Source organism: Temnothorax americanus, unplaced genomic scaffold (genome assembly GCF_048541705.1).
Source record: "Temnothorax americanus isolate GAGA-0224 unplaced genomic scaffold, ASM4854170v1 Scaffold92, whole genome shotgun sequence".
In the NCBI taxonomy this organism is placed as follows: domain Eukaryota; kingdom Metazoa; phylum Arthropoda; class Insecta; order Hymenoptera; family Formicidae; genus Temnothorax; species Temnothorax americanus.
This window is the reverse complement of record NW_027509815.1, coordinates 185438-199089: the sequence shown is the minus strand read 5'-3', so window position 1 is coordinate 199089 and position 13652 is coordinate 185438. Positions and strand designations below refer to the sequence as shown.

The 13652-nt window shown below is 34.1% G+C and overlaps 1 protein-coding gene and 1 long non-coding RNA gene across 2 annotated transcripts; one reads left to right on the top strand and one right to left on the bottom strand.

The window, feature by feature from the left end:
* Positions 1-7177: 7177 nt before the first annotated feature.
* On the bottom strand, positions 7178-7989 carry LOC143908318 (uncharacterized). The gene is made up of 2 exons (XM_077425951.1): positions 7896-7989; positions 7178-7698 (listed from the first exon to the last, which is right to left on the bottom strand). Exons 1-2 carry the CDS (start codon positions 7959-7961, stop codon positions 7441-7443), a joined length of 324 nt encoding a protein of 107 aa, XP_077282077.1. The 5' UTR covers positions 7962-7989; the 3' UTR covers positions 7178-7440.
* Positions 7990-8056: 67 nt separating this feature from the next.
* Positions 8057-8772, top strand: LOC143908325 (uncharacterized). Its single transcript, XR_013260103.1, has 2 exons — positions 8057-8309; positions 8509-8772. It is a non-coding gene; the product is annotated as an uncharacterized LOC143908325 (long non-coding RNA).
* The last annotated feature ends 4880 nt before the right edge of the window (positions 8773-13652 follow it).

Below are 13652 nucleotides of genomic sequence, written 5' to 3'. Positions count from 1 at the left end.
GTATTAATACACGTAGACACTGAAAACTACGGAGCGCACTATGTGGACCTCGTCATCGGCAACCTGGGACACGTAGACATCGAATTCAACGTGTTATTACACCTGGACACCGAAAACTATGAAGCGCACTATCTGGACCTCGTCATCGGCAACCTGGGATACCTAGACATCGAATTCAAGCTTAATTCATAAGAATCGACTTAAAAATTCCCTAGCGGCATTTTCTGCCAAGCGTAGAGAATCTTCTTTTCCGTTAACTCAATATATATTATTTATATATATACCTAATTTTTACCTAAATAGAAATCTTTCTTCTGACCGATAAGTCCATCGACCTAATTTCGAAATACGCGCGCGATATCGAAACTGGCGATACCTGCGCCACCAGCGTCGAAAAAGTGAAAGTAACGTTTCTGATTATGACGTCATCATATCAGACGTCGGCGTTAGAAGTAGTATCTTAAAAATAAATTTTCACATTTGGACTTTGCGTCGCAATATCTCCGCTCGTAGGGCACGTAGCGGAATATTATGAGAGAAACCCCCCCCTAATTGGACCCCAAGCTATCGATCAAGCCTACTTAGAACTTGATCAGTTCACTCGTTATCGAGATCTCAACATCTCGGGTACTCGCAACCCGTCGCGTCGCGTAAAAGAGTCACGGTCGGTCTCGCTCCGCGTGTACTTGGCGCGAGACACTACCGTGTCTCTTGATTATATGTATATCATACAGATTTCAAATATACATACCTATATAAACGCACACATGTATTGTAAAATTTATTTTTGCGTTTATGATGTAATTTACAAAAGATCTGTTGTTTTCAATAATCTGTAATTTGAAAATGTACATTATATGTTATATATATTTTTAGAAATTATTTTAATAAATTATTTTTATATTTTAATAATATATATTTTGTCTTCTTATAATTTTAATATTGCATTTTTATTAATATTTAAAAGCACGATAAAATTAATATTCAAAAATAATTATGAAAATAATATATTTCTTAAAAATTGATATTACCAAAATTTCAACAAAATTTTTAGTGAAAAATGCTAGCATGTCAATGTAAGTCTATAGGCAGTAACAACGATTATTTTATCTATATTTTGAAACGACTACAGTTTTACAAAACGCGTCGCTATAGCGAAACAAGTGAACTGCGCGCAAGTGAACATCTCGATAAAAATTGAGAGCCGTGTATGCTATGCTCAGTGCAACGGAGAGTCTCTCAGCAGTGTACAGTGCTATTTCGTTAATATAATTTTGCGAATTAGCGTTCTACATCGTAGTTATCAAACTACGTTTTTATTGATATTCTTTTATTTCTATTTAGTTATCATTTTATAGTATATATATACTGCAGTCATATAAAGTTTATTTAGTTATACAAAGTTTAGTAAATAAAGTATAATAAAGTGTTCACTATGGAAACAGTTTATGATAAGTGTGCTTATAAAAATTGTCGCAACGGACGATATTCTACAGGGTCAGATTTATTTAGGTTTCCATCAAAGGATGATGCAAGACAAAATTTATGGATACGCAACAGCGGTAAGTTTCGAATATTTTTTAACTTTTATTTTATTAATAAATCACGTTACAATAATATCAAGAGATACGGTAGCGTTTCGCGTCAAGTACACGCGAAGCGAGACCGCACCGTTTTTTACGCGAACGCATGAATTGCGAGAACCCGAGATTTTGATATCTCAATAACGAGTGAACGGATCAAATTCTAAATAAGTAGGCTTGATCGATGCTAAGTAGCTTGGGTTCGAATTATATAATAAGTGTTTTTATTTTTTCGCTACGTTTGCTCTACGCGCGAGTGAAGATATTATACAATGCAAAGTCTGAAATGTTAAATTTTACATTGAGAAACGTCATTGTTGTCACCGTACGGTTATTTTTGCCTCTATAATGAATACCTGAAATTATTTAAACGCTGATTCTATGAAAAACTTATTTAAAGTTTTTGTAGAAAAAATATATAAATATGTGTAAAGGTAAAGGATTTGACGAAAAATTAAACTCTGACATAAAAGATTTATGTAAACAAGCGTTAAAAGAATATAGTTATAAAAATTGTTCATATTTTATTAGAAATGACTTACTATGTATATGCATTGTCATTACATTTCATTTGATACTTCAAGTGCTTCTTTAAGCTTGACAAACAAAATCGAATCTGTTTATTATGAGCTAGTAAACACGCAGCGTCGTATTTTCGCGGCTTCCGCCTTTCTTTTTTTTACGTACACGTGCGCTCAACTTCGCGCTTCGGTTGCCTTTGATAGAGAAGGACAGATCGACAGATAATCTTTTATTTCCTCCCTTTGTATGATGATCTGAGGACACTCAGTGTACAATCTCGAGTGTACAAAATCCTTGTTTAAGCAAATTTGGACGTGCGTACCGTCTCGGAATTATACAACGAGAAAGAATAGAATAGAAGATCGTGTACTCATCGACCTCTCTCTCTCTCTCTCTCTCTCTCGTTTAATATTTGTAGCAAACAAAATTGAAAATAAAAACACTTAATGTAAAACAGAAAAACTCTAAATTATTAACATAACTTTGAATAATTTTAAACTAAAGATTATAAATTAACTTTTAAACACATAAACTATAAACATATTTTATTCCTATTCTTATATTTTGCTTTAAAATACTCTATTACTGTTTTTAAATCTATACCTATATTTTATTATTATATTGTATAATAATATAATAATATATATATATATATATATGGATGGTTAGATAGAAATAAAATTATAAAAAAAATATAAAGAAAATTAACAATTAGTTTAATAAATTAACAATTAATAATTAGGCGCAGGAGGGGCAGGCTTCGCCTGCGGCATAAAATAAAATTTAACTATAAACCTATCTCTAAAAACTTAAAATTAAAATTTGGTCGAAATAGAGTTGGAGTTAGACTACATTTTTTATGCGGCGGAGGGGCTCTCCCGCTTACATATACATATATAGCTAACTGTTAATTTTCTCTATAATTTTGTTACTTTAAAATTTTATTTTTATTACATCGCGTCATGACTGTATCAATAAAACGTCAGCAACGCGTTGTGGCATTTTAACATTGCCAAAACACATTGTGAGCATTTTTGAATAAAGTGTCACAATACAAATTTCGCGTTGTGGCCTTTTTGAATATGTTAGAACGCATTGTAGTTAGTTTTTTCTTTCAGTGAACGTTTTCCGTCTTTGAGGCTAACATATATTACATATACATATATGTATACATATATGTATATGTATATAATCTGTCAAATGTAATTGTAATAATTATGACAATATGTCTTCACGTCATGAGATATTTTGTCAACACGTTTTTTAAAAATAATTTTTCTTGTTGGTTCAATTTACTAATAAAACAATATGAGAAACAAAAATACATTAACAATATAAATACTTAAAGAACGAAAGACAATCAAATTAAAAATTGTTATATAGGTATAAATTAGTACATAATTTTATGTCAAGTTAACATCAAAATATCAAAAAACAGTTTGTTTAACATAGCTTTTATCGAGTGCAATTAAATAAAATTTAATAATTGCAATAAAATAAATTTAATAAACTTACTTTACAAGATATTTTAATTACAATAAGCATTATGTAGAGCCATAAATCAGAGGTTGTTTAAAATAAATAGTACAATAAATATATAAATTCAAAGAATTAAAAATAGAATCAAAAATTAAATAATACGAAGACATACAATGTAAGTAATATTTAAATAAGTAGTCATAGTGGGGTTAAAGATAAAACGTAAATATGTATATATATAAGATCTATTTATTTATAGTTTTAATAAAGTCACTTGATAACCTATTGATAAAAATAATAAACATTGCATCTAAGTTTTCTCTTAGAATGTTTCTACCAATTGAAATTTGTAAATAAAGTCTATAATTAAATTTTTTAAGATGATTAATGTTTTATATGTACTTACAGAATATTTACAATTTATGTATTGCATTTCATATAACTTTATTTCATATTAAATTAGAAAAATGGACTGCTAATTCAGTTCGTCGTGCTGGTCTGTGTGCAGATCATTTTAATGCAAGTTTATTTAAAGGAGAAGATAAGAAAACATTAAAACGCGATGCAGTGCCAATCCGATTTAATGATTTGATTAGTTTGCAAGAAAACTCGCAGGCAGGTATGGAAGTAGAAGAAATGCAAAGAGCACAAGGAGAGCAAAACCAAATAAGAGAAATGACAGAAGTAGAAGAGATGCAAAGAGCACAAGGAGAGCAAAACCAAAGAAAAGAAATGATAGAAGTAGAAGATACATATAATAATGCAATTGCAGGAACATCATTTGATATATCAATCAAAAAGATAAAGTAAATAATAAATTATTGCATCAGTTTAAACAAACTTATCATCCAGCAAAATTAAATTTTGACGAATCATTAGAACAAGAAGATATAACAGAATGGATGCATTTGGAACCTGTAAGATGTGAAAACACTGCTATGCATGACCGGCTAATGAGAGAAAATTGTGAAGAAGAAGAAAATAAGTCAGAAAAGATAATTAAGGATTTAAAATATGAAAATCGTCGTTTGCGTCGGACGATAAGAAATTAAATTTATGATATAGGTCAGACGAGGCAAAAATAAAGGAAAAGAAACAGCGACAAAAGTAAGACAACATGGAAATAGAAAAAGATGTACAGGAAGGAAATGAAGGAATAGAGGAAGAGACAGAGGATGACGAGAAGAGAAAGAAAACATTAAAAAAAGAAAAAAGAGAGGAGGACGTTTTTTGAAGGAGAGAAATAAAATGTAAGTTATACACATGCTTCTATAATTTTTTTAATGCATGTTATTTTCATCACAGGAATGTGAAAATAATTTTTATTAGCACTTGATTCGCGAAGAACAATATGTATATCACGGCATTTTTTAATAATATTTTGAAATGCATATAGTTGCAAAAATAGTCAGATCAAAAAAATTCTAAGTTATTATACTTTCTCTTTTTTTTATCTCATTTAAAAATTAAAAGTAAAGACAGTGTATGTTCTAATATATGTTGGAAAATTTATTAAGAATTTAAAATTGATAATTGAATCTCAATAAATTTCAAATTTTCTCTCTAAATGACATTATTTTTCGACATAACACTTCTTGACGTTTTATACATATATTACGATAATGTATTATTTATTTTTTATATGTTTTATTTAGATATTCAAAAGCACGAGGAAGAGGCGAGTGGCGAGGCGGCCGAAGGCGAAGCGGGGGGCGAAACGGGGGGCGAAACGGGGGGCGAAGTGGCGAATGGCGACCGTGGCGAAGCGGCGATTGTCGAGAATGCCGAGAATGCCGAGAGTGCCGTGGTGGCGGGTGGCGAGGCGGACGGGGTGGCGGAAGGCGTGGCGGGTGGCGAGGCGCGTGGCGAGGCGCGTAGCGAGGCGCGTCGCGAGGTGCGTCGCGAGGTGGGCGACAAGACGGGTGGCGATATGTAAACATTTATTTTTAAAATAATTATGTATCTTTATATGTATTTCTATATGTATTCTATATGCGTGTGTGTGAAAAATATATTTCTATAACTATATATATATATATATATATATATATATATATACATATATCTCTAAAATTATTATATTCCTTGTAACACGTACCGTATCTCATGCGGTTATTTTATAACATATGACTTCTGTCCTTGATTACGATGATATAAATATAACAGACTTTATTTGGTATTAATGGTTTCGGATTTACTCTTCCTCTTTTCTGCCTTTTTATAATTTAAAAAAAAATTATAAAGGATATACTTTATCTACACTTTATTCATCTGTTTATATATAATATATTCATTGACAATGTTTTCTTAATAAGATACTTTTTTGTTGGCATACATTATTAAATTAATAACAGGTAACATCATGTTTTATAATTTCGAGGTGCTTCACGAAGGATTATATTAGCTCTTTTATGTATAATTAATTCTACGAAAGCTAACGCTATAACGACCAATTTGTTCTTGAGAAACAGGACTTTGTGCATTGAATGTTTCTTAATTCGTTCCTATTTAACACTTTTGGTTCCTATGTTTTAATCAATATATGACTTCCTTATAGAAGCTTTCCCCGCATGTATTGTGTGAAAATAGCCTCATTATCTATTATAAGTCCATAGATTTTTTTATAATACATGCTGCCGAAGTATAAAGATATTGTTTGCTACAAACTCCTGTAGTGTCTACATTTGTAACAATATAAATAATATTTATATTAGATTTTTCGCTGTAGCGACGCGTTTTGTAAAACTGTAGTCGTTTCAAAATATAGATAAAATAATCGTTGTTACTGCCTAATAGACTTACATTGACATGCTAGCATTTTTCACTAAAAATTTTGTTGAAATTTTGGTAATATCAATTTTTAAGAAATATATTATTTTCATAATTATTTTTGAATATTAATTTTATCGTGCTTTTAAATATTAATAAAAATGCAATATTAAAATTATAAGAAGACAAAATATATATTATTAAAATATAAAAATAATTTATTAAAATAATTTCTAAAAATATATATAACATATAATGTACATTTTCAAATTACAGATTATTGAAAACAACAGATCTTTTGTAAATTACATCATAAACGCAAAAATAAATTTTACAATACATGTGTGCGTTTATATAGGTATGTATATTTGAAATCTGTATGATATACATATAATTATGTTTTACGGGTATAGTAGTATAGTATTAAGCGGGGAGCACTCACTTCTGCATAACGCATAATGTGCAAGCATAAGAAAATAGACCAATCAATTTTCTTATGCTTACGTATTATCGTTATACCAGAGAGAAACCTGAGAGAGGCCATCCCGGCATTTTTCGTCAATTTTTCTGTGTCACATTTTCCGACGCGCACCCTGATAAAGTGCGTATCAACTACGTCGTTTCGCTCGGTAACCGCACATGGTTTGCGTCCGTGCTAATGGTTCGTGTCCGAACTAGCCAGTTAGTGGGGATATGCTGCGGCCTCGCTCGGCCACGCTCGGCCGCGCTCGGCCGCGCTCGGCCGGCCCGGCGCCTCGGCAAGCTTCGAGCGAGGAGAGAAGGACAGACATACGATTTACGATTTACTGTCTCCGTCTATGACTGCTAGCTGCCTTGGCACGCGCCGGCTATGCGACGTTGCCACGATGCCACGCATTTCGGATATCGCGTACGGTGTCTCGCCGAGTGCCGAATCTCGAGTTGTTAAATATATATATATATATATAATTTATTAACATAAAAATTAAAATTTGTTAACGTAATACTATTTTTGTTAAGTAAGGAAGGAAAGGATTTTTAGGAGTCAGAGGAACAGCTACGCATAAATAAAATATATCACCTATATGTATAATATTGTTATTTTATTTCAAAGTAAATTAAAAGAAGTACGATATAAAAGTATGATATAAAAGTTATTATTTCTCATAGTAATAATTTGGATTCCGGTGATTTTTTTATCTTCTCCAGCTTCGCCTCTGCCTCTTCCTCTACCTCCACCTCGTCCTCTGCCACTGCCTCTGCCTCTGCCTCTGCCTCTGCCTCTGCCTCTGCCTCTGCCTCTGCCTCTGCCTCTCCCTCGCATCGCGTTGTATACCGCCCGCACCAACGAGCTTAACGTTTCAGGCTGTAACAAAAAATAAATATTTTAAGTAAATGACATTTTCGTGTGTATATATATATACGTAAATAAATTTCATTATTAACACTTTGTCGAACGCTGTCACGTATGCGTCACATGTGATATGTGCGACTGTCATTGCAAAGTGTTAATAATCATTATCAATAATGATAAGAAATTATCCTCATTATTTTAACACTTACGTTTAATACGATCGGCTGAGTCGCCGTCGGAGCCGTTGCTGTGGTCGACATCGTCGCCGTGGCCATGGGCGCCGTTACGACCGCCGGGGTCGTCGTTGACTGTCGTCGGCATCTAGAGGCCGCGGAGCCGTCGCGGCCATCCGTCGGCATCGTGATCGTGAGGGCCGTCACGGGCCTCGGGGTCGTCGTTGCTGTCGTCGGCATCGTGGCCGTAGGAGCCGTCGCGGCCGTCGTCGGCATCGTGGCCGTGGGGGCCGTCACGATCACGATGCCGACGGCGGCCGCGACGGCCCGCGGCCTCTAGAGCCACGACGTCAACGACGACCCCCGGCGGTCGTAACGGCGCCCATGGCCACGGCGACGATGTCGACCACAGCAACGGCTCCGACGGCGACTCAGCCGATCGTATTAAACGTAAGTGTTGAAATAATGGGATAATTTCTTATCATTATTGATAATGATTATTAACACTTTGCAATGACAGTCGCACATATCACATGTGACGCATACGTGACAGCGTTCGACAAAGTGTTAATAATGAAATTTATTTACGTATATATATGTATATACACGAAAATGTCATTTAACTTAAAATATTTATTTTTTGTTACAGCCTGAAACGTTAAGCTCGTTGGTGCGGGCGGTATACAACGCGATGCGAGGGAGAGGCAGAGGCAGAGGCAGAGGCAGAGGCAGAGGCAGTGGCAGAGGACGAGGTGGAGGTAGAGGAAGAGGCAGAGGCGAAGCTGGAGAAAATAAATAAATCACCGGAATCCAAATTCATTACTATGAGAAATAATATATAACTTTTATATCATACTTTTATATCGTACTTCTTTTAATTTACTTTGAAATAAAATAACAATATTAATATACATATAGGTGATATATTTTATTTATGCGTAGCTGTTCCTCTGACTTCTAAAAATCCTTTCCTTCCTTACTTAACAAAAATAGTATTACGTTAACAAATTTTAATTTTTATGTTAATAAATTATATATATTATATATATATATATATATATATATTTAACAACTCGAGATTCGGCACTCGGCGAGACACCGTACGCGATATCCGAAATGCGTGGCATCGTGGCAACGTCGCGTAGCCGGCGCGTGCCAAGGCAGCTAGCAGTCATAGACGGAGACAGTAAATCGTAAATCGTATGTCTGTCCTTCTCTCCTCGCTCGAAGCTTGCCGAGGCGCCGGGCCGGCCGAGCGCGGCCGAGCGAGGCCGCAGCATATCCCCACTAACTGGCTAGTTCAGACACGAACCATTAGCACGGACGCAAACCATGTGCGGTTACCGAGCGAAACGACGTAGTTGATACGCACTTTATCAGGGTGCGCGTCGGAAAATGTGACACAGAAAAATTGACGAAAAATGCCGGGATGGCCTCTCTCAGGTTTCTCTCTGCTAGCACTGACTGACGCCAACGCCTCTAACTACCGCGGCGACCGCACGCTTTTCTGCGGCGCCACGTGACGGAACGACCGCGCCACCGATTTCTTACAATACAATCAGAGAGAAACCCTAGACGAGAAATTTTAGACGATTGAGATCTCGATCACAACGGAAAAATTCTGTAACTGACAAAGAAATATCTGATAAATATATGTTTATGACTTCATTGGTGCCCTTACGTCTTACTTCATTTTACGATAAAAATATTATTTTTTTGAATAATGATCGACCTTCTTCAACGAGATATTGCAGAGCAATACAATTTGAATACACAAAAGAAACTGCCAAAAAAATAAAAAGTGAAAAGCAACGTATGGATGACGAAATAGCTCAATTACGAGAAACAGAAATAGAAAAGTTCGGAACTACATTCAAAATAAATCATCAAATGATATTTACAATGATAGACGGTAAGGTAGCTCAAGCTGTAACCCACACGCCTTCATCACCTTCGTGCTTCATTTGCGGTTCCAAACCATCTCAAATGAACAACTTAATTAACAGAAATTAATAAAAGGTCTAACAAAGAAGAAGCACTCAAATTAGGAATGTCACCCTTGCACGCACGAATCAAATTCATGGAGTGTATATTACATATTGCCTACAATTTGTCTTTCAAGAAGTGGTCAACAACGCCAGAAACACGCGTTCAAAAAGAAGAAACAAAAAAAAGAATAGGGTAAACCAGCCAGCGAATGAACGGAGTCCAGTGAATAAACACAAAATCACTTATATTTTAAATATGAAAAAAATTATGGGTCAAAGATAAATGATTTTGTGATGAAAATTAAGAGAAAATTAACAGGTGGCGTGTTGAGATCAATGTCACGTACTACGTTTACGCGAGCGTTACTTCTGTAGTAACTTACGATAATTCCTTCGCGTAAACGGGATTTTGTAGTAACCTACGATAATTTTACTCCGCGTAAACGAGTAATATATCGTAAGTTACTACAGAAGTAACGCTCGCGTAAACGTAGTAACGGTTATAAAGAAATTGTCGACTTAAAAAGAAATATTTTTATGCTTATGACGTGCAAGCTACGGTTAATTTTGCGAAGATTGCAATTTTACGTTTGGATAAGCGTTATAATTGATTTTCGAGGGTAAATATTGCATCATATAAGTAAAGATAGAATCAATATTTTATTTTGTCAAACATTTTTTTTATGTAAATTCGTAAAAATACGCTGATGTCTATTCACTGGTGTGATTTTCTAACCTTTTCCCAGTGAATGAACATATGGGCTCTATTTTGGTAATTAGGTAGTATCTAGATAGTAATAGATAGTAATCTAGATAAATTGACTTGACATTTTTAATTAAAAAAACACGTCTCTATAGCTATTATACATATGATTCAATAACTACAGAAGATATACTGCTGTAAATATGTTGATCAAATTATTCCAAAAAATAAAAAAAGAGTAACTAGTAAGTCTACGTCAAAGAAAAAGAAATTTATTAATTCTGAGACTGAAAAGAAGTAAAGTTACTTTAATCCCCGATTCGAGATAAAACTATTGTCAAGAGTTAAGAAGCCAAAGAAGCTTTATGTTAGGTTAGGTTAGATTAGCTTTATAATACATAAGTTTATATGCTTTATAGTATTATTCCAGTGCAAAAATAACATTCTGTGATTGTTAACATATAATATTTAACTTTAATTATTAAGATCTATATACATTAGTAGGTATGTATCTACATGAAATACATATGTTCATTCACTGGTATATCGGTCCTTTTGTCACTTTTCCATTTATTTTCTAAATGTTTTATTCTGAAAGCACCTTTAATATTTTTTTTAATAATCAGTATGATATATTGAATCAACTACATCGATGCTGAAAGTGATACGGATAATAATTTTATTTCACGTCTCTAGTGAATAGGAGACACCGTTTATTTGTTCATTCGCTGGCTGGTTTACCCTACAAGACGCTTTTTATAATAAACTTGGACTGAAGGTAGACATCGTTAAACAAAGTTTTGGATCATCTAATGACGGAAATACTTCTCGACGATTTTTTGCCGATCCAAAAATCATAGCAGAAATAACTGGAGTTGACGAAAAATTGATCAGAAGATTTTCCACAATATTACAAACGATTAATTGTGGTGAAGAAATAAATTCAGAAAAATTCGGTTTTTATGCGTACAAGGCAGTGGAAATATTTATTGAGAAATATTCTTGATAGTTTATGCCAATTACTGTTCATAAAATTCTTCTTCACGGTAAGGAAATTATAGAAAATGCAGCGTTACCTGTTGGGACATTATCGGAAGAATAAGCTCAAAAGGCAAGAAATAAAGGACTATAAACGATATCGACTTAATCATAGTAGAAAATGTAGCCGTATGTTTACAAATAAAGATGTTATGCATATGATGCTCGTGTCATCCAATCCGTTAATAACTAGTTTAAGAAGTAAACTACATAAAAAAAATTTAGACTTAAACGATGAGACGCAAGAATTACTTTGCTTTTATACGTAAATTAAATGTAAATTGAATCAACAAAATATTTGCTCCACGAAATAAGCTCGCACAAATCGCATCTGACAAAACTGAAATTTAACAATGTAAAATCAAAAGCTATAAATTAGTTTTTTGTTTTTAACAAGAGAAGTTGAGACATGTAGCGATAAAATTGAATGGATTCCCAACACGATAAAGATAAGTTTAATAATTTTCTTCTACGATTTCGTTTCCTTTTTAAAAAATAAAGATGTTAAAAAAAATCAATATAAAGTAATCTTGGTGTAAATTTTCAAAAGGAGAAAAGCAAGTTTGAAAGAATAATATGATGAATCAACATTCTCTGAATACATATTAAAAACCATTCAATTTTTTCCCTACGCGTTGTGGAAAATATGACAGCTCCGTATAATCGTTAATTACCGCGAGACATATGCTAACAATAAGCAAATTCCTCGAAACATTCGCTACAAGAGAAAACGAAACCAATTTTGGGACAAGAACGGAAGCGTTCGTTTAATCGTCATCGTTGTCATCGTCTTCGTTTCTAAGCCGAAAAGATGTACGTACTCCACTAAGATAAATCATAATTATTCTTGATATCAGCATTCGCGGCATCCTAAAGTCCCGATGGATAAAAACTAGATACTTGTAGCATCCGAGTTTTTGACTTACAATTAGTCGGGCAACGTGAACACAATCAGTTTCACGTTTGCCCGTCTCTGTGAAAAAAAACGCGAAGATCACCTTTTTCCTTTCTTTTCAAGTACTATATGTATACTTGTAAACTATAAATGTATAAAAACGATTACTCGCGCCGCTCGCCGCGATGGAAAGAAAGTAACACAATACAATTTTTTTCTGATTCTCGAAATCAAAACTGTTTTTATCTGTTTGGATTTCTAAGCACAAAGAAAGACATCTCTTTTGCTTATGAATTATTCGACAAATCAATGATACCCTTCATGGAGTGCAGTAACGGCTGTCGCATACTGACAATTAAAACGAAGACGAGGGCGAAAAAGGATAACAGATAAAAGATTGAAAAGGGAAATGAAAGCACCGCGAGCTTCCTCTTCTCGACGGTCCTTCGACTTTATTCGCGAAGTTACGATACTTTACGCAAATATCCACTTTTTGTATACACTAGACACTATAGACGCGCGCTTCGCGCGCGCTATTTAGCTTTAACATTATGCTGTTACTATTACACTATTAACCCTTGATACACAAAACTGTCAAAATATACAATGACAGCTGCAAATGAAGTAAGCGCAGCAAGAGAACCAATCGGCATCGCGGAAAAGTGACAACAATATCTATGAAATGCCCTTTTTAGAAGAGGATCATAATTAGCTAATCATCCGTCGACGAAACATATCGCTCGCGACAGCCGCTTCGGCGTAAACTGCACGTTATGCGCGTTCTGCCGACGCGTATCTCAATCACTATGACAAGCATATATATATTTAAAAAAAACATTTTTTTTGAAACAGAAATTGAAATAAAAAAAGACATCTTTTGCGAAATTGCTATGCTTGAAAAATACATATGATATAAAGGCACAAAATAAAAAAAATTTATGCAGAATTATTCTTATTGTTAGTACAAAGTAATCGGAGCATGATCCTGGAGACGTCCAATGTCCGTGATATTGTCATCGTGGACGGGGCCTGGGGCCCACAGAAAAAATAATAAAAGTAATATGTATGTGCGTATGCGTATGTATGTGCGATTGCGTGTGTATATGTATATCTATGTTCAATTGCATTACTGGTTTTATATAATATTATTTACTTTCGACAGTAACAAT